Source organism: Erithacus rubecula (assembly GCF_903797595.1).
Source record: "Erithacus rubecula genome assembly, chromosome: 27".
NCBI classification, from domain to species: domain Eukaryota; kingdom Metazoa; phylum Chordata; class Aves; order Passeriformes; family Muscicapidae; genus Erithacus; species Erithacus rubecula.
In genome coordinates this window covers 5,159,017-5,183,167 of record NC_136679.1, presented here as the reverse complement: position 1 = coordinate 5,183,167, position 24,151 = coordinate 5,159,017, and the positions used below count along the sequence as shown (strand labels likewise).

At 44.9% G+C, this 24,151-nt stretch overlaps 1 protein-coding gene and 1 long non-coding RNA gene across 7 annotated transcripts in view; one reads left to right on the top strand and one right to left on the bottom strand.

The window, feature by feature from the left end:
- The window catches only part of TLK2 (tousled like kinase 2), a 42,877-nt gene extending 25,535 nt beyond the window's left edge, over positions 1-17,342 (bottom strand). The window contains exons 1-7 of one of the 6 annotated variants that reach the window (XM_079327657.1): positions 16,847-17,125; positions 14,957-15,045; positions 13,129-13,194; positions 6,478-6,549; positions 4,010-4,079; positions 2,939-2,982; positions 1,792-1,887 (exon numbers count right to left, since the gene is read on the bottom strand). In XM_079327657.1, the coding sequence (XP_079183783.1) occupies positions 1,792-1,887; positions 2,939-2,982; positions 4,010-4,079; positions 6,478-6,549; positions 13,129-13,194; positions 14,957-15,037 (429 nt within the window). In that variant the 5' untranslated portion in view covers positions 15,038-15,045; positions 16,847-17,125. Of the gene's footprint in view, positions 1-1,791; positions 1,888-2,938; positions 2,983-4,009; positions 4,080-6,477; positions 6,550-13,128; positions 13,195-14,956; positions 15,046-16,846 lie in introns of those variants that run through there. The other 5 variants (XM_079327661.1, XM_079327662.1, XM_079327659.1 and 2 more) reach the window with 5 other exon arrangements.
- Positions 17,086-23,158, top strand: LOC306812807. The gene is made up of 5 exons (XR_013776904.1): positions 17,086-17,209; positions 19,379-19,540; positions 19,635-19,692; positions 20,248-20,843; positions 21,276-23,158. It is a non-coding gene; the product is annotated as an uncharacterized lncRNA (long non-coding RNA).
- Positions 23,159-24,151: the final 993 nt, after the last annotated feature.

Below are 24,151 nucleotides of genomic sequence, written 5' to 3'. Positions count from 1 at the left end.
TGGTTAACATTACCAATTTCAAGAGTGTGCTTCCTACCCCAAAAGAATGCTTGCGCATGAGAGTGGCCTTGCAAGAGTCTCAAGACCTGCAAATCATTCTAATCAAATGAGAAGCAAGGCAACTCAAATCAGTCAAGAGATGTGAAGAGAAGTAGTAACATCCTGAGGCCATTACAATTCCTCTGCAAGGTCTGATTGCAGAAATTTTCCAGTACAGTATAGATTAATTCAGCTCAGGAGGAGGTTTGTATCATGTGAAAGACATTTTAACACTCTACTGCCTTCCAAGATCACACTGACACCTGTAATGGGTTAAGACACTCAGTGTCCTCCAATTTTCACTCATCCCCCATTTTTTTGGGGATTAGATCAAACCACTGACATTCAGTTTGTAAGAAGAGGACAGATCTTGCAAAGGCCCAGAATAGTTTGTTATGAATAAGCAAACATCACAGGTTTAGTTGCAAGAGTAAAGAACAGAAGACAAGCATCTGTGTAAGAAGAGAGACAAACTGACCTGGCTGAAACTAACTGTGACATCAATATTGACCAGAAACACTCTGTTCAACTTTTACCTACTCAACACATACAAGCATAGAAGAAGAAAACCAAAGGAAGAATCCACTTGTCCCATTGTGGAGCATCTAATCTGCTGGAAGAAAGAATTGTTCCTAATCCCTCACACATCTGCAACATTCAGAGATGCTATTTCTTCATTAACTTCTCTTTAAAGAGATGCATTAGTGAATTAATACATGATAGAATGAAAGTCCATTCAATTAATAAGATGTATTTTAATTTTTAGAAACATTAAATAACATCTAGAAGCATATGTGAAGCCCTCCCTTCAAGCAGCATTACAAAGCTTCTGAAATCTAGCAACACATGGAATTTTGAGGAGGGTTCAGTGTTGGAGTTTAGTTCAGTACAGTCAGGAACTGCACAAAGGTCTCTGCAGAATAATGTAATCACTAATGACTTTGCATTTGGCTTTGGGAATACTAACCTTTCCCACAACGTCTCCAGACTTTGGTGACAAATACTGAAAATTCTTAAAAAGGTGCCCAGCCAACAGTCAAAACTAAAGCTCAGGCAACAGAATCTCTGAATACTGTTTTTCTAGTTGCAACAAATTTTTTTAGCTACTCTGTCCTAAAATGGTTTAAAAACACTGGCTATTTTTTTACATCCAGACTTCACAGAAATGCTGCAAGTAAAGTGGAATTACATGCCAAAAACCAGCACCAGCTGTGCATGTACACACATTTCTCTTCAAGCTTTTGCTAATGCCCCTTGCAAGTCATGTGCACACAAACAGAAGTAAAAGGCCTTCCCAAAGTAATTGTGGTGGGCACACTGTTCAAGATACCCAAGGGGTCCAATCAAGATCAGAATATCCTGGACCACTACTGCACAAACACATACTCCCAACTCCATGGAGACGTTCATGCGCTACAGTAGAATACAGGGGAACTAACAGGTCAGTTCTACCTTTATTAAGGACTGGCATCCCTCTGGACCCACACAGCATGTCAGAAACACTCATCCTGCACAATTTAAGCTCAGATATTCATGTCAGCTACCGCTGGACTAGACACTGTCCCAGGGTCCTAGACACAGCTTTAGACACGGCTTTGCTCTCAGAACCCGGTTTCAGATTTAAAATGGAGAACAAGCCAGATCACTCACCAAGAGACACTTCCCTGTCCAGAACCTTGTATTACCTGTCTGAAGCATGGCCACCAAGTAAACTGATGCCAGGCCACCAGCTCTGTCCCCAAGAACACTTACCGGCAAGGGGTTGGACAGGGAATGCTGTGGAGAGGATCTGGCGACGGGCGGCACGCTTCTACCGGGACTGGTTCCTGGGCCACTGCCTCCAGCAAACTGGGCACACAAACAGATCTGATCATCAGGAATCCCACACAGGTACACAGTTAACCAAATTCAACACAGAAGAAACACATTTATCTTAAAAATGAAGCCTTATAGGCTTCAGGGAATAATTTACATAAACTTAACATAAATTACAAGGAAAGCCTTAATGTTCACAAAGTTTTCAAAATAACAGAAGTACCTAAGACAAACACTTTTATTTGCACTGAGTACATTTTCCTTTCTAATACAAAAAAAAAAAAAAAAAAAAACTGCACACTTGGCCATAGATCAGTTATTTATTCTCTGGAATTAGTAAGCCCATTCTCTGTGAGGAGATGTGTCTGATGTGCACCACAGGAATGGTAGGATATGTTCACCTCCACTGAAGCACCTGTGCAAGTCCCTGTTAAGTGGCAGGACAGGTAAGGACCTGGGGAACTGCTCCAGTTGGCACTGAAACCCCTACAATGTACCACTCATAAAACAATTTACCCAGGAAAGAGTAATTTCTGACTCAAGAGTTACTCCATAAAATAAAGAATAAACTTAAGAGAAGAGCTACAGCTCTGGATTTGCAGCCCTAGAAAAACTTCCAATACTATGCAGTGCAAAAAGAATACTTATTTTTAGAATGCCCATCTCTGTTTTGGGGAGGGGTTTGGTCCCTACGATGCCAGCCTCTCATAGGAAGCTTTTCTTAAGAGGAAACCCTGTAAAGAACTTTCCACTCCAATCAGCAGGATTGTGTAGGTGGGCTCTTTTGCAACACTGGACCCTTATCAAAATTGTTTGCAAACCCAGAGAAATCCTCAAATGAAATACAGGTTCAATGGAAACCAATCTCAAACCTACACATGCTGTATCAACTGTTCAACTAAATGTTAATTTAAAAACCAACTTCCTCATACCCTCTGCCTAATCAGTTATGAGCATATCAGATTGACATAATCAATCTGTGATCCCAATGACAGATCAGTAATACGTGCCACATCAGAAACTTCTACCTACAGATTTTGCAAAATGCAAGTTAAGGCAGATTTGCCAATGGAAAGATCCTTACCTCAAAATAATCACTAATTTTATGTCCTCTAGGAGTGCCTTTCCCTAAAAAGGAAAGCAAAGGATTAAAATAAGAGTTGTAGTTTTAAGAAGAGAAGTTACCATGCCATTCTAAAAAACTCCTCCTACATTTTGACACTCCTTTTCCTGTTCAGTGCAACACCTATCCACAACAAAGCTTCTGCACAACAAAAGCCCATTCCAGGGTTTACAGCCCTTATGCTGTTTTTGGGAGGCTCTACAGTTGACAATTCAATTACCTTTCAATTCCAAACATCTAAGATCCAATCAAACAGCAATTGCACTTGCTGAAGTACTTAGAAAACACTAAAGGTCTTGACTGTTGCATAGGTTCTCCAAAATTTCCTTCAAGATAAGGAGAGTAAAGGATACTTCTACTCCTCTGCCTTCAGATAAATTACTGCATATTACATCTCTCACAAGCAATCCTGTAAGAGTTTGAGAGATAATTAGCAGTGACTTAACATCAGCTCATTAAAACCTAGTCTTTTTTTCTTAGTATCATACTATCTAAGCAGCTCTGTTTACACAATTCTCATTACTTTCTTGTTGAAGAATGAAAGAAATCAAAATCTGCCCCTCTGCCCATTTACTAGAAAATCTGAACTTGGGTTGAACATGCCAGGTTTTCCACAGTACTCAGGATGGCACTGCCTCCCTGGGCACAGCTTGTTCCTGGCTTGTCATGAGGAGAGCTTGCTCTAACAGGGCAGGTACACATCTTGGAAAGCAAGGAAGAGAGTACAAGCCATATTCTGAAGTCTGGCTGCTGTGTATGTAGTGACACAGGACCAAAACAACACTTCAGAGCAGCATGCAAAGCCTCTGGGCAGCCTGTGACATAAAAATGCAAGAGTTTGTGCAAATAAGCCAAGTATTTTCCTGCCAGTAAGGATAACAAGGCTCCCAGAAGAGAATACAGCATCATGGAGTAGTTTATAACAAGCTGCCTGACACACCCTTGAGGAGGGCCATTAGTTTCCCAGGACACTGCACATTGTGCCGAGTTACCGCGCGCGGCAATCCTGCGCAGGCTCGGAGCGTGCATTACCTTGGCTAGTCTCATAGGCTTCTGCTTTCCTCTTCCTATTCCGCTGGTCATTCTGCTTTTTCTCAGGAGTCTGTTAAACAATACTTCAAAATTAACGTTACTGCACTGATTCCAAGATTTAAAGAAAATGCCTAAACACAATGATCTGTTCCACATCCCCAGTGGCCATTTCATTCCTCTGGTGCATTTGCTTCTATTGCTGGTACTTAAAGAGACAACTGCTCTCAAAGAGTTTCTACCCTCTCATAGATGTGCTGCAGGAAGGAGAGAATGTAGTTAAGAAGGAGGTAAACTTAATTTTTCTATCCAGCTGCTGAAAGCCAGCCTCTACTGTCCAGTGACCTCACAGGGCTAGCAGAGCAAGCTCAACATTTATAAAAACCTACGTAAACCCCTCCAAGGTGATCGTGGCACAGCTACAAGGGGAACAATGATGGGAGGTTTAAGTACTGACATCCAAATCTGCAGTCCAATCAGTCTCTTAAGTCAATTCACTTCAACCTGCAGGTAATGCTGCTCCTCAAAGCCCACTGCAGATGGCTTTAAGAACTATCCCAGGACATCAGCCAGGACAAAGCTGTTACAGATGCAGCAATTCATCCAGACTTCTGTTTGCTCCTCAGCAGCTCTCATTAAAGTCAAGGGTCAGTTGCATGTGCCAGTTCTGTGAGCACCCAGACACCTGATGGACAGCTGATCAGTAGATTTATGCACAACCAATTTATTTATGCACACGCACAACACAGAGCACAGCCGACAGGCTTGAGGGCTCCAGAAGTGTCATGCCTATCTGTCTGTACAAGGCTAGCAAACCTAAACATGTGAGGATGGAGGAAACCCTTGCTCAGTGCTTTCCCCATCACCAGGGTCACATCTGTGGCCAAACCTGCTGAAGACATTGGGAAGCACTGCTGGAAGCAGCTCACTGAGGTTGCTGGAAAGAGATGTCTTGTCATTCCCACTACCATTGACATTTTAAAAACATCTCTTATCCCATATTGCCCCAAATAATTCCCAAGCTGTACGTTCTCCAATCACTGCAGCCACCACTGAACTATAGCCTGGAGGCAGAGAGAAAAACACTGCAAAACACAGCTCTGGGGGAAGGAAAGCCATGGCCAGAGTCTGTGGTAAACATAAGTTTCATGCTCTTTGGAAACCCAATCTCAAGTACCCTATTTTAAGATCTCTACCAAAAGAATTACACATACTAAGCAGAGAAATCAATCTCCCTCCTTTAGTAGGATGAAAAGGATAAAGTTGAATCTTAACCTGGCTGTATACTCACTAGGTGCTGGACATCTACAGCCCCATGTTACCACCTAGGCACTCACAGGCAGAATGTTGTTTTAGTAAGAGGATGGAGGGGATATTAAGAAAAAGGTGGTTATTGTGTCTGCAAAGTACTTTTTTACAATGAGGGGACTGGAAACTCCAAAGCTACCTAGAGACTCACTGCTGCAGCCCCTGTATGTGTAAAAGTCAGTGACACTGTCTCCTCATTGTGTAGGGAAGAGCAGCCCCTGAACAGTGCTGCTGTGACTCTAACACCACAGGCTCCATTGCAGCCTCCATGGAGCTGTGAGTGTATGAATGAGAATCACTTTAAGTTGTTTTTCCATTCAAGTACTAACATAACAAAAATGATACACAACATTATATTTTACCAACTGAAAAAGCAAGGAATGGGAGAACATCAACTTGGTCAATTTAACTCTCTCCACAAAAGTTCATTAAAAAAAACCCCAAACAATTAAAAGAACGAATACTCAGATTTTCATTATTAACTACATTTACTTTAGGGAGTTGAAGATACCACATTCTCAAAAGCCCCTCATACCAGTATTGTCATATAATAGAGGGAAATATGATCCAAAAGTTACCTAGTAACTATGGGTGAAGTTCATAGGAAATGCATAAGCAAATGCACTTAAATTTGAAATTTCGTTTATTAACATAGAACTTTGGAATAAAAAAATAATTAATTTTTCTGCTTTAATGAGCATTTTGAAGTAGTTAATCCTAAAGAATTGAGACTAACCAGGGACAAAGCATCAATTTCCACCTCCCCACATTTCCACGAGCATCCCAAAAAATGCTCTGCCTTGTATAGGTTTAGGCAAACTCACATATTTTATAGATATGGCAAACTCATCCATTAATGCTCTCTGGCTTTTTACATGTATCCAAAAATGCATCCCAATGAACTGCAAACAGCTTCCCAAGCTGAGCTTTAGGAGTGCTGTGTTTCAGATTGGATAAAATCTGCCTGTAGTGGTGGGAATTTTCAAGGAGGAGCTTCATAGAGAGGTCAAAAGCCTGCAGGGTCAAGCTAAATAGTTCCCTGGTCCCTTTTCACTCTCCAAACTAAGACAACTGTGACTGACTCTCACACAATTTCTTCCAAGCTTTGAGATCAATCATGTTCAACTTAAACTTGACTACCCCGAGCAGTTGTGCCTGCTTACCTCCAATTCTTTATCACTCAGAGAGCCCACGCTGCACAAGCTCTGGTTGGAAGACTCGCTATTTAATGGACCCTAGTGAAAAGCAAGTAAAGACCGTTAGAAACAACTTCCCTACAAGGCAGACCCATCCCAACAAACACTCTCTGGGCTAACTACAGTTACAGCAGCATCATGGGTCAAACTCCCAAACATGGAATGGGGCACTAAGAGGCTTCAGAAGCCATTTGCAGCAGGACAGTTGGATTGTGTTGAACAATCCATTTTTTCCTCAGAAAAATGATGCAGCCATTGGAGCATTTCTGCATCAGTTCATACCCTAACTGGTCTATTTACCCACATCCACAAAACAGCCTGACTTGTTGAGCACCAGGAGTTCTTAGCTCAGCTCTCCAGCAAGCATCTGCTTGACCCTGAGCTAAGCATTCAAACACATCTTCATCTGGCAAGCCAGCTATTACTGTTATGGGATGCTGCCTGTACCACTGATTTAAACGTGTTATGTTATGCTATTTTTAACACCAGAAAAGTGAACAAGTGAAACTTGTCTTAATAGAAGTACAACTGGTACCCATAATACAAACTCTCCCACTTGGCTATTTTATAAACCCATATGAGACCTGCCTGCAGATCATCTCCTCTCACCAGGCCAAAGCAGAAACTCAAGAGGCCAGAATAGATTTATCAAAATTGTACCCAGTACCTCAAGAGTCTGCATCTTTGCAGGTTCTGCTGGATACACATCTGCATTTCTACATATCCAAGTAATTTGAAAATTATTTAAGCTCTCTAATAAAACTAGTTTGAAAAGGAAAAAATGAATCATGCAAAGTCACTCTGTTTTATCCTGACACAAAAGTATCCTCCTACAGATGTAACTTAAGAAACGAAGACAAATTTGACAAAGATGTAAAAACAAGATTCACAATTAATGATGGAATGCATTAACAGGAAGAATGACATGATAAAGCCAGTTGTCCATTAATAACCTGCGAGCGTATTTTCCCCAAGATGCATTCTATTTTAGCATTTTTAACTTTGCAGTAACCACTTCCCACCAATCAATCTTTCCTCAAAGCAAAACCATTTCTCATTATACATGAGAGCAGAAGATTCAAGTGGTGGAGAAGCCTTAACACCACAGAGGAACTCCCCAGTAGGTAATTTTTTAAGAGACCAGTTCTCCCTCCCCTGTTTAAGGGACCAACACCATTATAAAACTGTGACATAACCTAGCTATTACTAACTCCAATTCCTAAGCAGGCACCTGCTGAAAGTAAAAGTTTGCCTTCTGTATTCACTGTGAGTGTTACATATCAAATTTGTTTCTCCTAGAATGACAAGCTCAGTTGCTTCAAAACAAAACAAACAAAAAAATCAAAACAAAACAATGCCCAAACAAACAAAGAAAAAAAACCAAAACAAAATCCCCAACACCTGAATAGCTCAAGAAGCTAAACATTTTAGTACTCCCTTAAGGAAAAATTGCAGGTTTACATTCTTTAAGCTGTACCATTATTCCTTCAAAGGATCACACAAATAGCTCAGGACCAGAAAAATGTTTCACCTGATCTCTTCAGCAACAGTTTATTTTAAGTAAAGCAACAAGCTTCTTACCACCCAACATGATGGCTCACAAATGTTATAGGTACAACTCCTGCTTACTCCAGGAATTTACTCCTGGACTCCAGGACTTAACAGAAGTGTCAATACTAACCTTAGCTACAGCCACATGAAAGTCTCACTGCTAAAAGAATTGTAAAATCTTATGGCAAGTGGTAACAGAAGGTGAATCTTTTTACTCATAAAAAAAGCCAACTCATTTATAGGTTTTATGAACTGCACAAATGCTGCCCTCCAAAGACTTTCCATTTTCTCAGGAACTCCAACCCCAACAGCACATCCAAGGCACCAATCAGCCTCCTGTGCCAGGTGAGAATTTATTGAGATAAAGGAGCATCTCTCCAAACAAGCATTAGCCAGTCTCACACTGAGGTTCTGACATAATGAAGATAAAAGTGAAAGTTGTTTCCGTATTTGCTTAAATCTTGCTGTCTGCATTTTGCAGATGGATAGCAAATGACAGGAGCAGCTGTTGCAAAAACACCACATTTGAACTTTCCATGAACATTATGACTGAAGGGTAATGTCAGTGGCTTACACAGGGCAATTCTTCTAAAAGGCCCCTGTATTCTGGATCACCTGGAGAATTAACTGATGGCATCACTTATAGTTAGAAATGATACTAACATTTTTTGCAGAAATACAATTTATCTTCTCTGGTACAAGAAATCCACTCAGTCCGCACCTGAATGTAAAGTTCTGGGATGCAAGCAGCTGGAAAAATGCCTAATACAAAATCCACAATGTTTTTCCTACTTCCAAAACTACAAGCACCTGTACTGACTACCCTGCATAGGACATTTTTAGCTCTACCAGCTGGAATCAAAACCATTTCTTGCAATAAAAGAGGATTTTGATGCTGGTCAGATTCTTGAACAGAAAAAACCCCTTTTTTCTTTTAAACCTTCCTCTACAACCCACACTGATGATGTGGTAAAATTCAACTCAGTGCAGTAGTAGAAAGGGTGAGAAGGTACCAAATTTTCATTATGGAACAGGAACAGAACAGCTTGTCAATGTCTACAGGTACCCAGCAATTTCACTGTCACATGTATTGATTCATGAACAAATGCATAATTAATTCTTTGCAGACATGTTTTGACCCATGCAATGGATCAAATGCATGACTTTCCCTTTTCCCTGCTAACATTTGAGAGGACCTTTCATTGACACCTTTCTTACTCTAAAGAATTAGACCTTTACAGACAAGAGCTGAACTTGGCAAAGTTGGCAAAAAGTCTTGTTTTGAGGCATTCTGGGTATGGAAACTCGAATTGTTCATTAGAACATGCTGTACTCAAAGCAATAAAGATGCAATACCTAGGATGTTTCAGGACTGTGACCTCGTGCTCAGCTGCACCTCCTCATGTACTGAGTCAAGAGAAAGGAAAAGCAAGTTTTCTCAATTATCCAGGTAACATAAGGTTATGTGTGAAATTAGGTATCAACTGCTTATAGCAACAGGTTTAGGCATGGATGTGAGAAACCACATACCTGAGTATCTCCCCTCAGCTAACATTCAGTGAATGTGTGAATAAAAAATGTTCCAAATTTATATTTTATCTTTCCTGAATGTTTACATTTAACATTTACATTAACTCAGCAACTGACTTGGAATGAAGGTTCAGTGCTTATTTTAGCATACCATATTTAAGTGGACATGACACAAAAGGAATTAAAAGAATTAACATAAATTTTGAAAAAAAATAAAACCCAAAGTAAGGGAAGAACATTAACATGAGTACATTGCAAGGGAAGCAGCAGTGGGGAATAATAAACATGCAATAGTTTACACAGGAAAGGCTTATGACTTTTATTCCAGAAGTTATCTGACTTCTTTAGCAAAGACCACTTTGGGATAATACTGCACTTCTCTGCTCTCACTACCAGCCCACTCATCCACTGTGCCCTGTCAAGGCAATTGGTGATGGGGCTCAGCAAAAATTCAAAATACGTGGGTCATCTGAAACAAGCTAATAGCTCCTATAGTGTTTACCCAAATGACAAGCACAAGAACAGCACACACTTCCTCCTCCACAAGGAATTTCTCTCCAAGATAAGCTGGCATGCTTTTTTTCCCTTGTGATTCACCTATCAACTGCTGCTTCGAAGTCTATGACCTACCTATGCACAATAAAGCCTCCATGTTGAGAACTGGATGCAACAGCAGCAGGCACTTTGAAGACTCCTACTCAAGAGGCAAGAATTTAAAATCTGGCCACTCACAGGAGCTGGTTAGTCATTTGTCCCTTTCACAGAGGCCCTGGAAAGCCCACAGTGAGGCTTCAATGGTGGAGACTTCAAAAGAAACAACTTATCCTGCAAATAGCTCCCACCAGATCATCTAGAACAACACCAAGCTGACTCAGCCCCCCTTAACATCTCCTGCCTCCCATGACTTGTGCATTTCCACAGACTTTCCAAGTTCCCAGAAATAATCGATCACTCCATAACTCAACCTGGGCAGTCTCCATTTTGTGATCTCCATCTCTTCGTACTGAAAGGAATCTCTAGGAATTCCAGCTGCCTAGCCAGAGTCTCCAACATAGGCTTACAGCAACATGCAAAATTCTCTTGCTGTCTAAATGAAGGAAACATGGAGATACACATACCTCATTACCTCCAGCCAGGATAACCTGAGTCCCTCTGAATTCTGTAGCAGATCAGGAGATTTCAAAGGCAAACAATCAATCCTTAGTTCCACTAAAGGGTACTGCTGACTCCACACAGGTTTACAACAAAGTGAAATAGTTGAATGGTTTTGAGTCTGGTCCAGTGCTACTGTCTCAGGTTCAATTAACATATTCTTATCTTATTTCAAGCATCATGTAAACATGAGAATGACAACCTGCTTCTTAATTGGACTTTTAGAAAAGATCAGTATTACTGCTGATAATGAAATCCCTGAATCACTGAGGTCTTTTTGCCATGAGAAGTTTATCTTCTCTCAGATGTTCACAGGTAACCTCCACTCAATCAGATGGGCAAGCAAATTTGCAGCAGGATTTGCCTGGCTTCCATTATGCCTCAAGAGGTTTCTCTGGCTGGGAATATTGTGTTTTTATTTCAGTGATGGCAAACTGGACAGAAGGGTCATGCAACTCATCCTAATCCTCAGCTCAGAAGCAGAAATAGGACTGAGATCTGACAACTATTTCTGGGCTCTAGCAGCCAGACAACACATTTGGAGTAAAGCTGCACACAAAAGCATCCAAAGAATTTTCAAGTATCTGGCATAAAGTCCTGGCACATTCTGTGGCAGCTGCTAAATTCAATTCTAAGTTTTAAAACTCTTATCAACTGGTTCTTCTCATGGCCTGTGACACCTGTTGGGGAGCACCACTTCCCTCCAAGGAGGACATGATTATCCTCAAACTCGAATTCTCGACATAGTAACTGCTTTTTTAGTAACGTCCCTGAGTACGTCCCAGAACTGGAGCTACCGAAGTGATCAAGACTTCAGAAGTTACAGAGAGTAAGTAAAACCAAACTAATATGAGCAAATACTGTTCTTTATGAACAATTCTTTTGGCAGCATATATTCTACATCATTACCTCAAAGCAGGAGGAAGGGAACACTAGCTACTACCAAGACCAACACTTTTTTCAACTCTGGCACAGTCAGATGGATCTACGAGACTCCTACAGCCCAGCTACTCTCCCTAGAAGTATTTCAGCCATTTTAGTTTAACTATAAAGCAGCACACAGAGCTTTGTTCAGAGATCTTTTGAAAACCAAACTTGTAGAAGATGCATGTGCTGCTCTGAGGATCCACCCTGGTTAAGCTCGAGACAGAGCTCTGTGCAAATAGATTCACCAACCACAACTACTTATTCAAATTCTTATCCAGGAAAAGTTTGTGCAAAATGACAAATCCCTTCAAGTTAACCCACCTGACATCTTAAAGGCAGTACCCAAATAGGAAGAAGGGAGGTAGAAGATGAGAAGAAACTAAATTAAACATTACCTAGAGAAACAACTCACATTTTGTCTCCTGGGCCTCCTGACCCAAGGAAGATGTCTAGTCAGGATAAAGACTCATGGGAATGCACTTAGGTTTTCCCAGCAAGTAAATATAAATGGGAGCTAAAGAAGCAGGAACAGTAGGTGTCAAAGTGTCATGTGTTAATTCAGGGACTTGCTCTGGGAATTTGGGGAAGAATGGCACTTCACCATATGGCAAGAATAGACATCTACAGCATCACCAGCTTTTTGAAGCTATCTAGCACATGGGTGAAGCACAGGAGTGTAACAGTTGCCTAAAAACATTCCTTGCTCATAAATTTGTTTCAATGAATTAATTCCAAGCTTCTAGTGAAATACATTCTTCAGCCAAGTAAGCTAAGTAAGAAACTTCATCACAGACTTGTGAAGGAATTTTGACGCTTTGGGGCTGCAAACTATCTCAGTCATTGGGTTGTGCCTTCAGCTACCAAAAGAGGTGACAAGCACACAGCTGTTTCCAAAACAGTTTAGGATTTCTGTCCTCTACTGTTGTTACTGGAAAGCTCTTCTAGAATCCCATGACTTCCATGGCTAGAAGCTTTATTCCAGTTTCCAGCCTCAAAACTTATTCTAGATCAGCTTGCTCTCATTCATATCTCAAAACATCTATAGCTGCTGTTGTAGTACAGGTGTTGCCAAAATAACACAGAGGAACTGTGGGCTTGAAGCTGAAGTCGTACTAAAGTATAAACTAATGCTTTGGTTTTATACAGATCCAAAATATACTCTGTATTTAAAGAAAGAAGTGAGATACACCCAGTGGGAGAAAGGCAGGAAGCTCAGCACAACTGCCTGCTGCCTTCACCCAATCACATCTGAGATGACATTTCTTCCTTTTATGCAATAAACAGCACCAGACACCTTCCATCCCAGGATGGGCCAGGCTCTGTCCCACTAGATGGCACCCACTTACTCCATGGTTCTTTCCTTAAACATTTCATTGGAGCCAGCTAAAAATCTTAGCTGAATCACACAAAATTGTATCACAGCTTTCCCAATATATTCCCTTTAAGACAATGACCTACCAATGCCAGTGCGGAGCATGACGGACGGAGGCTTGGGGGGGGAGGGAGGGAATTTGAAGCACCAACCTGGGAGGGAATGTAGTAGCTGAAATTAATATTGCAACCAAGATTTGCTGCAACATAGTAGAGTCATGCTAATTTATATCAATGGCTGGCTGATCTATTGCAAATTAGCAAAAATGCAAGTAAATAAATAAATACATTGTTTGCAATAAGTGTAATGCACTTTAACACTTTACTAACTAGTACAAGGTAAAACTACATAACAAAAAGTAAAAATAAAACTCAGTAACAGAACAGCTTTGCCCAAAGTGAGGCCTCCAACAAATGAGGCTTTTTTCCTTTGACTTCTTTAGAAACGAGTTTTCAATATTCAACCCCACAGAAAAGGGCATGTACTTTCTACTCCAAACATACTGGAAACATAATTAAGATTTGCTTTCCTGTATCACTCAAAGGTTATTCCTTTAAAAGGAAGAATTCCTAACATTCTTTGCAAACACTGAGTACATTGACACTGCTTTAAAACTATACCAGTGTCTATGCTTTTAGTTGCACCAGTAAGATGTTCGGGTTTATCTACACTGTTACAGCTGAATATTCTAAAGCAACAAAACAGGGGAAAAGAGGCAAGAAACAGCTGATAAAGTACATGATAAGTTGTAAAGTTGTATGAAGCAAGAACACAGTACAGTAAATGCCATCAACTTTTATGGAAGAAAAATAACTTAATATGTTAAAAGTCTTAAGAGCAGGGGAAAATAAAAAAAAAAAAATCCCCACTCTTACTTCAGCAACCAAAATTGTTACCTCTTAACTTCTAGTGTTAATCTTCCTTACTAGACTTTCTTACAGCTGAGCCTTTGGCTTTCTTGTGCTCTCTTCCCAAACTCAACTTTGTCTGAGAGGCAGAGCAGAAAAAAAAGTGACAACTCAAAACTCTTTCAAGTTTTGAATGATTTTGTGCTTCTCTGAGAAATGTGGCATCTACAATGCTTTTTCTCCGAATAATTCTAAGTGGCTTCACAAAACCATCCAAGAATGTGTTGCTTTACCATCTACCTTGATGTTCAAAACTCAGTTATCTCTCTCAAAAATTAACTCATTATCCCTAAACCTAGTTTAAAATTAGTTCTGTCACTATTTCATGGCTTAAAAAGACTGACCTTAACAGTACCAACACCTGGAGAACTCACAGCTAATGCCAGGACACCAAGCAACCACACAAGGTTGTTACTCAGGTGCTTTGCTTTAGATAGCTCCTGACCAAGTGGAAGCTGCACATGAGGATAAAGGGATTTTATTGGCAGGCTGTGGATCAGACACAGGAGAGCTGCTCTGCAAAGACTTTTTGTGTGTTTTCCACCTGATGGGGTAGATTGTTTTAGCTCCTGCACCCCAAAGAAGAGAAGTCAATGTTTCAGTCTGGTTATGTGTTGTATCCAACACACAACACTCGAAACTGTATCCCACCAGCAGCCAAATTCAGCTCTCAAATGTATTCTTGGAAAAAGGAAGAGACAGATGAGATTCCTTCCTCTACAGAGTTGTCATGGAGTTTTTTGGGCATACAAGCTGCCTTAAGATGGAGCAACTCCTAAGAACTTAGAGCCCAAAATCTTCTGTACAGTAAAACACCTGCTACAGAGATCCTATTTTCATTCCTCTCAAACATACTTCAAACAAATTAGAGGTCAAAACACAGCAAGTGACATAGAATTTGTTTGCAAAGCAAAATTATCCATGTAGAAATTAAAAAAACCAACCAAAGCACAAGCCAGGATGGCTAAGCAGTTATACCTGTCACCACAGGTACTCACACACTCACCTTGGCAACCCCAACCCCAGTGAACCTGGCTTCTAGGAGCTCCTGCCTGCGTGGGTCCAGGCTATGCAATTCTTCCATCATTTCTGCTGCTGTGGAAGAATGACACTCAGATTATGCAATGCAAGGAAAGGAGAGAGACATTTAATATTCTGTGCCACTGACGAGACTTAAAAGTGCTTGTTCTGCAGCACAAGCACATAGAGAGCATTTTCTTGCAAGAGAAATGCAAGATTACCATGTAGTAACAATAAGACTTTGCGACCATATTATAGTACTTAAACCATAACCCTGCTGGAGTTTCCTCTCCTCTTCTCTGTTGTACCAGCCATTTCAAGATCTCTAAATCCAAGAAACCAATTATGTCACATTCTCCCACTGGATGCTTTATTAAAAAGAAAACATGGGACCAGAGTGTTATGACTAAAAGCTTCAGAGCTTTTCATCCGTGCTGCATGACTAGGAGAAAAAAAAAGCAACATTCTTTACCCCATAATTTATTTTTGGCCAATCCTGGAAATACTCGATCTCCACAAACTCCAGATTTCACTGATAACAGCTTTGCTTCTTCCAAGCACAGAGTGGGATTACAAGAAGAAAATAGTGCACGATTAAACCTTTTAATTTACAAGGTAATGCATCAGATACTTCTAAAATAACAGCAGCTACCTGGGGTACCTCTTGGCAATCCAAAACCACAGATGCCTTATTTGAAGTATTAAAAATTTACCCAGCATAACTGTGCAAACAAGTTAAAAATCAGGAAAGACATAATTCAAATCCTAAACTGAGAAAAAATGGGACAAAATTTAATGTTCATTGTAACTGTGAATCACATCTTCCCAACTGCACCAATCAACTTCATTTCCAGAAATGTCTGTTCCAGTTTCATTTTCAGGACTAAAGAAGGAAAAAAAATATGCCAGAAACAGAAGATAAAGATTTGTAAAGAGCATATGCGGTGAGGAAAGTTCTTGAAGGGCAGCAAGTGCCCTCTAGAACAGGCAGTGCACAATTGTTCCTTTTATGAACTGTCCATTTTGTCCCTGCCGCTTCCTCCAAACGCTGCGCTCCAAGTCACAGGGGCAAAGTGAATCCATCCGGGGGCATTCTCAACTGCTCTCCCAAATCAGTCCCAGGCCTCAAAATCCAATGGGATCCTAAAAGTGCTTATTAAACGACCATATTTCTGACATGGGCTCTAAAAGCCCAAAGCTCTCAGCCCAGTTTTCAAAACAGGAAATCTGAGAAGCGAGGAAAATGACAGATGAACCGCAAACGCCAAGATGTTAAAGTGCTCCCAGGGCTCTCGCCCATCATGGGGGGGCAAACGCAGGGAATCACATCCCCACACCGGGATGCTGCTCTGGGAAGGGGCTGACACAAGTTCCCCACGCCGGGAGCAGCCCTGCGACCCGCTGCACCCCTCCAGGCAGGGCTGGCATTTCCTCCTGGGAGAGGATTTGGAGCACCCCCTCCTACCCACTCGGGACGCAGAGGCACCAGCCGCCGAGCGAGCAGCCTTGCCCCGCTGCCAGCTGCTGCACCACCTCGGCCTCTTCCCTCTCCCTCCCCTCTAGCACCGCCTCAGCCCGAGGCTCCGCAGGCCGTGCCCACCTTCCGCCACCCCCGCGCTGCCCCCAGCTCTCACCCCCGCCGCCAGGCCGGGCCAGGCCGCGGGGCCTGCGCTGCTCCGTGCCCGGCGAGGGGCTCGGGCCGCGCTGCCGCCGCCCTGGGGCTCAGGCCGCGGCCCTCTGGCCGTGACCCGGCCCGGCCGGCGGTACCGGCCCCTGCCACCGCCTCCCCCGTGGCCGCCCCCACCCAGCCTCGGGCCGGGCGAGGACCAGGCGAGAGGTGTCCCCGCGCTACCCCCGCCGCCCCTGGGGGTCTCACCTGGCGCTGCCGCTCCTACCGCCGCTGCCCGGCCCAGCGCTCCCCGGGCACCGCGCGGATCCCGCCGCCGCCGGGGGCAGGAGCAGCAGCAGCAGCAGCAGGAGGAGGAGGAGGGAGGGAGGGAACCTGCTGCGGCGGCGGCACGGGCGGGAAGAGGAGGCCGGGGGCGGCTCCGCGGCCTGTGCCGCGGGCACCGGGGCTGAGAAGGGCGGAGGGGAAGGGTGGCGGGGGGTGGAGAGGGAGGGCTCTGGGATGGGAGTAGGCCGCAGATCCCCGGCCTCGCGTGAGGGGCCTGGCCGGGCCGGAGCGCGCGCGGGCCAGCGGCGGCAGGACAAAGGCCTCGCGGGAGGATCCGGCGGCCAGGTGGGGCAGGCGGGCGGGGCGGGGGGTGCACGGGGCCGGCGGGCGCGACAGGGCCAGGGCAGGTGCGGCCCCTCGTCCCTCCCGCCCCGCGGCGCTGGGCCCGGCCCGGCCGATGGGGGCACACGCGCTGGGGAAACCGCGCCGCGTCTCGCGAGAGTTGCGCGGCGGGGGGGGGGGGAACGGGGGGCGGGGGTCAATGGGGGCGTGGCTTGAATAAGGGTGGGGCCTAAGGGGGCGGAGGGAGGGGCGGGGGCGGCAGGTTGGGGGGGGTCAGTGGGGTCTGGGGGGTCAGGGCAGGTCGAAGAGGGCAGGAGGAATGGGAGGGTTCACACGGGGCAGGGGGGGCAGTAGGGGGTGAGAGTACTGTGGGATCGGGGCGGGGCTTGGCCGTCATTAGGACCTGGAGGTCAGGGCAGGTCTGAGGGGGCAGGGGGCATGGCAGGTGTCACACAGGTACGGGGGGAGCAACAAGGGGTCAGGATGGAGCATGGTGTTATGGGTATCAGGGGGACTGAGGGAGCAGCGTGCTCAGGGGCAGGTCAGATCTAGCTTCAGGATGAAGACAGGTCTGGGGGGCATTGGAGTGTCACACACGTGTGGGTAAGTAGCAGAGGTCAGAGTCCCATGGGGTCGGGAAGGCTGGGGGTGATAGGCACAAGGTGGGGTCAGAAGGACCTGAGGGTCAGGACAGGTCTGGGGGGAGCGGGAGGTATGGAGGGTGGGCACACAGGGCTCAGGGGCAACAGATTGTCAAGGTGGACTGTGGGGTCATGGAGGGATAAGGGGCAGGCACAAGGGGAGGGTTGGATCCAGCCTTGGGGTGAGGTCAGGGCTGAGGATCAGCAAGGTGGGGACAGGGGGTAATCACGAGTGGTGGGGCAGCAAGGGTCAGGGTCTTAGGGGGGCCAGAGTGTGGTGGGGAGTGACAGGCACAAGGAGGGGGTCAGATCCAGCCAGGGCTGGGGGGGGATGGGGCAGGGCAGGCCTAGGGACATGTCACCACCAGGGGAGCAGAGGTTGATCTACCCCCTGCCCCAGGATGCCCCAGAGAGGGGGCAGGTATGACATTCATGCACCCCCCAGTTCTTTGCCTCCTCTCCAGTCTCGACCTTACACACCCATGAGGAATCTCACTCCCCAAACCACCCTCATACCCCCAAGGGAGAATGCAAGGGCATCTCAGCACCCCCAACTCACCCCCACTCCATCCCTGCCCCCTGGGAACAGCACTAGGAACAGGCCCTGGTTGGGAGCTGATCCAACACGGCTATCACATGTGAAACACAGCCCAGGCGCTTCAGCAGCCCCCATGACACACTGTCCACAGCTCTTTCCAAGGCCAAGCTGCCACCACAGTCGGGAAAACAGCCCCCAAGATTAATAAAGATTAATAATGTCCTGGCTGGAGTGGAGCAATTCCACCCCGGTTCAGTGGGCTCACTGCAGGCAGCGGGGGCAGGAGCCAAAGCGCTGCGGGTGCTGCAGCCGCTCGCCCCAAGGCTGAATCAGCTCTGGAAAAGCAAACAAGCAGGAGAGGATTGCTGGGAAAGGAAGTGGCCAGCCCTGTCCAAGGGGAGGCAGGCGCGGACTAGCAATGGGAGCGGAGTTCCTGCAGCTCGGTAAAGGATTCGCCAAGGCTGGGAGGGACATCCGTCACCTCCCTTCACTGCGTGACATCCAGCTATTTATGACCGAACTGGAACCGACTAGTTTGGCAAAAGGGATGTGGAGAGAAGCTGGCGGAGCTTCATGGAGAAACCGCTTCTGCAAGGCGAGGGGGGAATCTGTGCTATTTTAAAATTGCTAATTGATAGTACTTTGTTAAGTCAGTGCAGCAAATGGCTCTGGGAGCGCTGCTTGCTCGTGCAAGATGCTTTTCTTGTGCTTTAATCTGTTTAGGTTTTTTTCAATACAAGAGCCACTCCAGTTTCATCTCCTGCTCTGTAAGTGACATTTTCAGCACAACCAGTGGCAGGAATTTGTAAAATAAATAATTAAATAAATAGTGGCTTGTGTCTGTGTTGGGTTGTGGGGTTTTTTTAAAGAAAAAATCCTGGAGTAAATATTACATCAGCTGGTAGCTAATTACAACCATTTAGGGAACTTTAATTAGGACCACTTGCAGTGAACATTGTTGAAGGAGGTTTCAATTTCATTTGTGCATTTCAGTTTAATTTTGGATGGAGAGAGAAGTTGTGGGAGCTCAATAAAGGGACTGACTTACCAAACCCCCCAGCTCTTCTGGGGTCCCCTTCACTACCCTTAGAAACACCTCCAACTCCAAAGAGAGCAGTTCACACCCCTGGAGTGCTGGGCAGCAACCGGACACCAGTAACACCCAATCTATGGTACTGTCCCCCACCTTTGTGTTTTAGGAGTGATGGGAGTCGCTTTGGTCTAATTTTTCCCTGTGCTTTTAGGACAGCACTCAATAGAGCACTTTCTCCTCCTTCTCCATGCATTGTCAGAGACTGCATTGCCAGGTATCACAATGCCATCAGTGTTTCCACGTAGGCCACCAGAAGAAACTTTTGTTGTCAGAGAATCACAGAATGGTTTATGTTGAAAGGGACCCCAAAGCCCATCCAGTCCCACCGTCTACCATGGGCAGGGACATCTTTCACCACACCAGGTTGCTCTAACCTGGTCTTGGACACTTTTAGGGATGGGACAGCCACAACCTCTGACATTTCCCAATGGTTGTTTGCTCACTGTCATTTTCACTGAAATCACAGACTAATGCCCCTCTTCTCCTTCCCTCTGGCAGGACTAAATTCCAGGGGAGAGCCCCCTGGAGAACCCACTGCAGTCAGGAATGTTTTCTAAGACATCCCTTGATGCACAGCTGAGTTCTAGGCCTCACAGAGGACTATGGCCACAGCACTGGGCTCTGATGGGTCAGACTGGAACAGAAGGCGGTGACATCTGATAAGGAACAGAAAAACTGAGGCAGCACCATCCTCCTCCTGTGACTCCCCTTCTCCTGCCCTGCATTCCTCTGAAATAATTGGGGTTTCTCTTCTCACTTTCAAATTCAGGACTGGAGCACATCCCCTTCAGCACATTCTGGAAAGGTGGTCCTTTGTATTTTGCAGTCCAAGAGCTCTGCTAGCTCAGCTCCTGGATGTCCAGCAGCTCATCCTCAGCTGCAGTCATATCCTTCCTGAAGCTCCTCTGCTGCACACTCAACTATGATCCTCTCCACCTTCATCCTCTGAAGAGCAGCTCAGAGAAACACTTTCAGCTTCAGTTTCCAAGATGCTGAAGTTGTACCTCTCACCAGGCATAGCTGCTGTCTTTGTGGCACAGTGAGGGAAGGAATCATCAAGTTTTAACTGTATTTCTGGCTGTAAGCAGGAATTTCAGAGCAGCCTTTAAGAATTCCACTTGCTGTCAACAGAATACAGGTAGGTACAAGAGATTTTAGACAAGTTTGTCAGATAACAATAGGAAGGAAGTTACTTGGATAAATTTCCCAGTGACCAGTAATGTCAGAACTTCCTCCTCCTGCACTCCATCAGGACACAGCTCTGAATGGGGATGCACTGCACAGTCCAGCCTGGTACAACACTTCCAACTGTGCTGTGCCAGCACATCTGAGATTGGGCTCCCTGGAACAGCAAGGGTCTCTCAGGTAAAAATATAATTATCTGTGTTGACACATCACACATGAATTGTTTTTTTAAAACATCTTCTCTGTTGGGAACTGATCTCCCAAGTTTGGACTCAGCAGAGAATTGGTGGACTATTTGTTTGGGTTTTTTTAATTGTGTGGTATTTTTGTTGTTGGTTTATTTTAAATAAGAAAAGCCAACTTATTGGAATGTGCTTCTGGTCAGAAAAGGTCAGTTTGTTGTTACAAGGAAAGGTTTGCTCTTCAAAGTGGTTGGAATATGTAAGTAGTTCATAATTTTGTACAGGAAATTTTTTGATTCAATTAAAAATTCTAATGTCAACTTCTAAGACACTACTTCTAAAAGCTTATAAAGCCTCAAAACTAAAACAATGCAAGGTTAGAAATCAAGATTCTGTTGACCTCAACTTGTTTTTTCCCATCATATTACAGTTAGGGAGCAATTCCTGTGTGTTTCACATTCTGGCCCAGCAAGAGGAGTCTATTTGGATCTCCAAGAATTCTCATGCAGGAAAACTTCTCCTTCCAGCTCACACCTGGGTGACATATTAAACTATTCTGTTTTCCCTTTTTTTCCTTAACTTTTTAAGAGCCCCTGAGTTCTGGTCCTTTCAGAGAAGCTGATTATGAGCAACAGAGTATGTACATGGCTGACCAAATATTATCTCATCCATGGGGACAAGCCAGCTCTCCCCCATCATCAGCTCTGCCAGATGGCTCCTGTGCACATCCTGCTCTCCGGGATTTCCATCATCTGGTGTTAATGCCTCTGATGACACTGCTGTGGTAGCTCCTCTCTTCTTGTCTCAGCCTCCTTGGATATCAGTAATATCCCTACACAGCACTTGTATCATGTTTGGAAGAACAACTCAGCTGTCACAGCCATTTTCTTTGTCAATGGATTTGACCAGAGCTTGGTGCTCCCCTCCACAGGCACAGCACATACAGCAAAACAGCAGCAAGCCCTGCCTTCCCACCACAGCCTCTGCTACCCACAGGTTAGATTAGACCAAAATTGGGTAAGATATTATAGAGATTTTAACAGAGCACATAACAAGTTCCTTCTGCCTTCAATTTTGAAAAGATAACATGTCAGAAGCCAAGATTCTGATATTTTAAATGTGTTTTGGTGACTTTGCTTCTGCTTTCCAGGCTTGTGGAATACACTAACTGCATTTGCCCAAGCATTTCTGTACTGCCACAAGGTCTGTAAATCTATTGATATAAGGTACACAAAAGAAAAGCTGAGATCCCTCAGTGATACTGGGACACAGACAGCTGGGGACTGGAGAAAAACAACAAATAGCCTGAACCTTTAAAATATAAAAGCTGGCAGGGGTGACCTCAAATCCAAACATATTACAGCACTGTGAAAAAAAAAAAAAAAGCCTCAACCAAAACCCACAAAAGTACAATGCTCAATAGACTTTTAAAGATTTTAGCAGTAGGGGATGATGTCAGCTCTAGGCATCACATCCTGAAGAGGCTGACCCTTGTCTGCACAGCAGATTTTGTTAGACCTAATGAGGCATGAGCTGACAGTGAAGATTTTTCTAGGCTTGGGGCATTCAAAACATGTCACCCTTGTGCGGATTCATGTCTGCTAAGGGTAGGGCTTCTGCCACACTAGGAACATTGAGAGTGTCTTTCCTCATTTTTCTTAGGGAGAAAACTGGTATTTGAGCACATCAAAGATAACATGCCATTGCCTGACTACTTCCTGAGGCCATTCTCAGAACCTCCATCCTCTCACACAATGGAGTTTATTGCTGAGGTTGTTCCTGCCCCTTCCTCTGTCTACATTTTCAGGTATCCCATTAGGGATGCTTTGATACCCAAACCCAGTAGGAAAGAATCCAGGTCACTCAGCCTCCACAGAAGCAGCAAGCCATGTGCAGCCTCAGAGCCCTGATCCAAGGCAACACGTCCTGCCACTGGAGGAGGATGGCAGCTGTGTGCAGCCACGTGGAACTGCACAGCCACCACGGCCCAGCCAGGAGAACCAAACCTCACAGGCAGGAAAAGAACACCTCTGTGATCCCAAAGCACACAGTACTGGAAATATCCACTGGTTCTGCAAGCACCTGAAAAAATGTGATCTCCTGAATGTGCCAGCAAGTCCTTCCCTGTCCTCACTAACTCTCGCATTCCCAGAATACAAGAGCACTTTATTCTCAAATGGGTTTGTCCCGTGCTTCTCTTTCTCCTGCACAAAATGGGCAAAACCGCGGGAAGCGATGGGATGGAGCTGAGCTGCAGGCTGTGGTGTGCACCTGCAGCAGCACAGCAGAGCACACAGAAGCACATGGCAGCACAGGGAGGTCTCCAGCTGACCTCGTGGGGAGGAGGTGTCAAGGCAGAGCCCTGCAGAGAGGAGCGGCTGGGAGTGACAGAGGTGGCCAGAGCGTCACCAGCCCATAGAAGGACACGGAGAGCGCGTGCTGCTGACGTGGCGCTGTGCCATAGGGCGCTGAGTGACAATTGCCATACATGGAAACAGCGTGTTGGGGAGAAGGTACAAACCCAGCTGGTGTCTGTGAATAAACGGCTCAGACTCCTGCTGGGCTCAGCCCGTGCCTCAGTTGATACACATAACAACACTGTACCTTACAGTGCCTTGGAAAACCTTAATTAGACAAACTGCTCTGAGATTTGTGTAAGAGGAAAATTAAATCAACATCTTATTGTAAAGCCTGAGGTACTGCACACACCTTTTTTTAAAGCATATTCAGCCTCTTTGTGAATGTCTGCAAGTACATGCTAACCTTCCTAACGAGGCTCACCTCACTAGGGAAGAAGTCACTTGCACTTGTGGAAAAGCCAGATTTAGTTTTCTGTGTGACCTCCTCTTCACACCCACCACTGGCACTGCATGTGGAAAAAAACATGTAACTGTAATTACAGACTACAGTGAGGTGGCCCTGCTCAGGTACTGCTCCCCAGGTGAGGGGGATATTTAGCATGCTTTGAGCCTGGTCCCAGGGATGAAGAAGGAGTCTGAGGGGAGAGCAGGCAATTTAATCTTCAAACCAGGAAGGCCACATCCAGTGACACCAGGGAAGAGTACCTCTCTCTTTATACCTGAGCAGATCCCCTTGTGTTCCACACACAGCCCAGAGGTATGAGCCTGATCCCTGCATCCAGGTACTGCCTATAGCAACTCCCCACTTCACAGTGGGGAGCTGTGAAGCTCACTTCACAGGAGCTGAAAGTAAGTTTCATATTCCAAAGACCTGGCAATCCCCCAGAACTCCCTAACTTCCACATAATAAGAAATTGCAAGAGCTATAAGGGTCCTCTGGACAGCA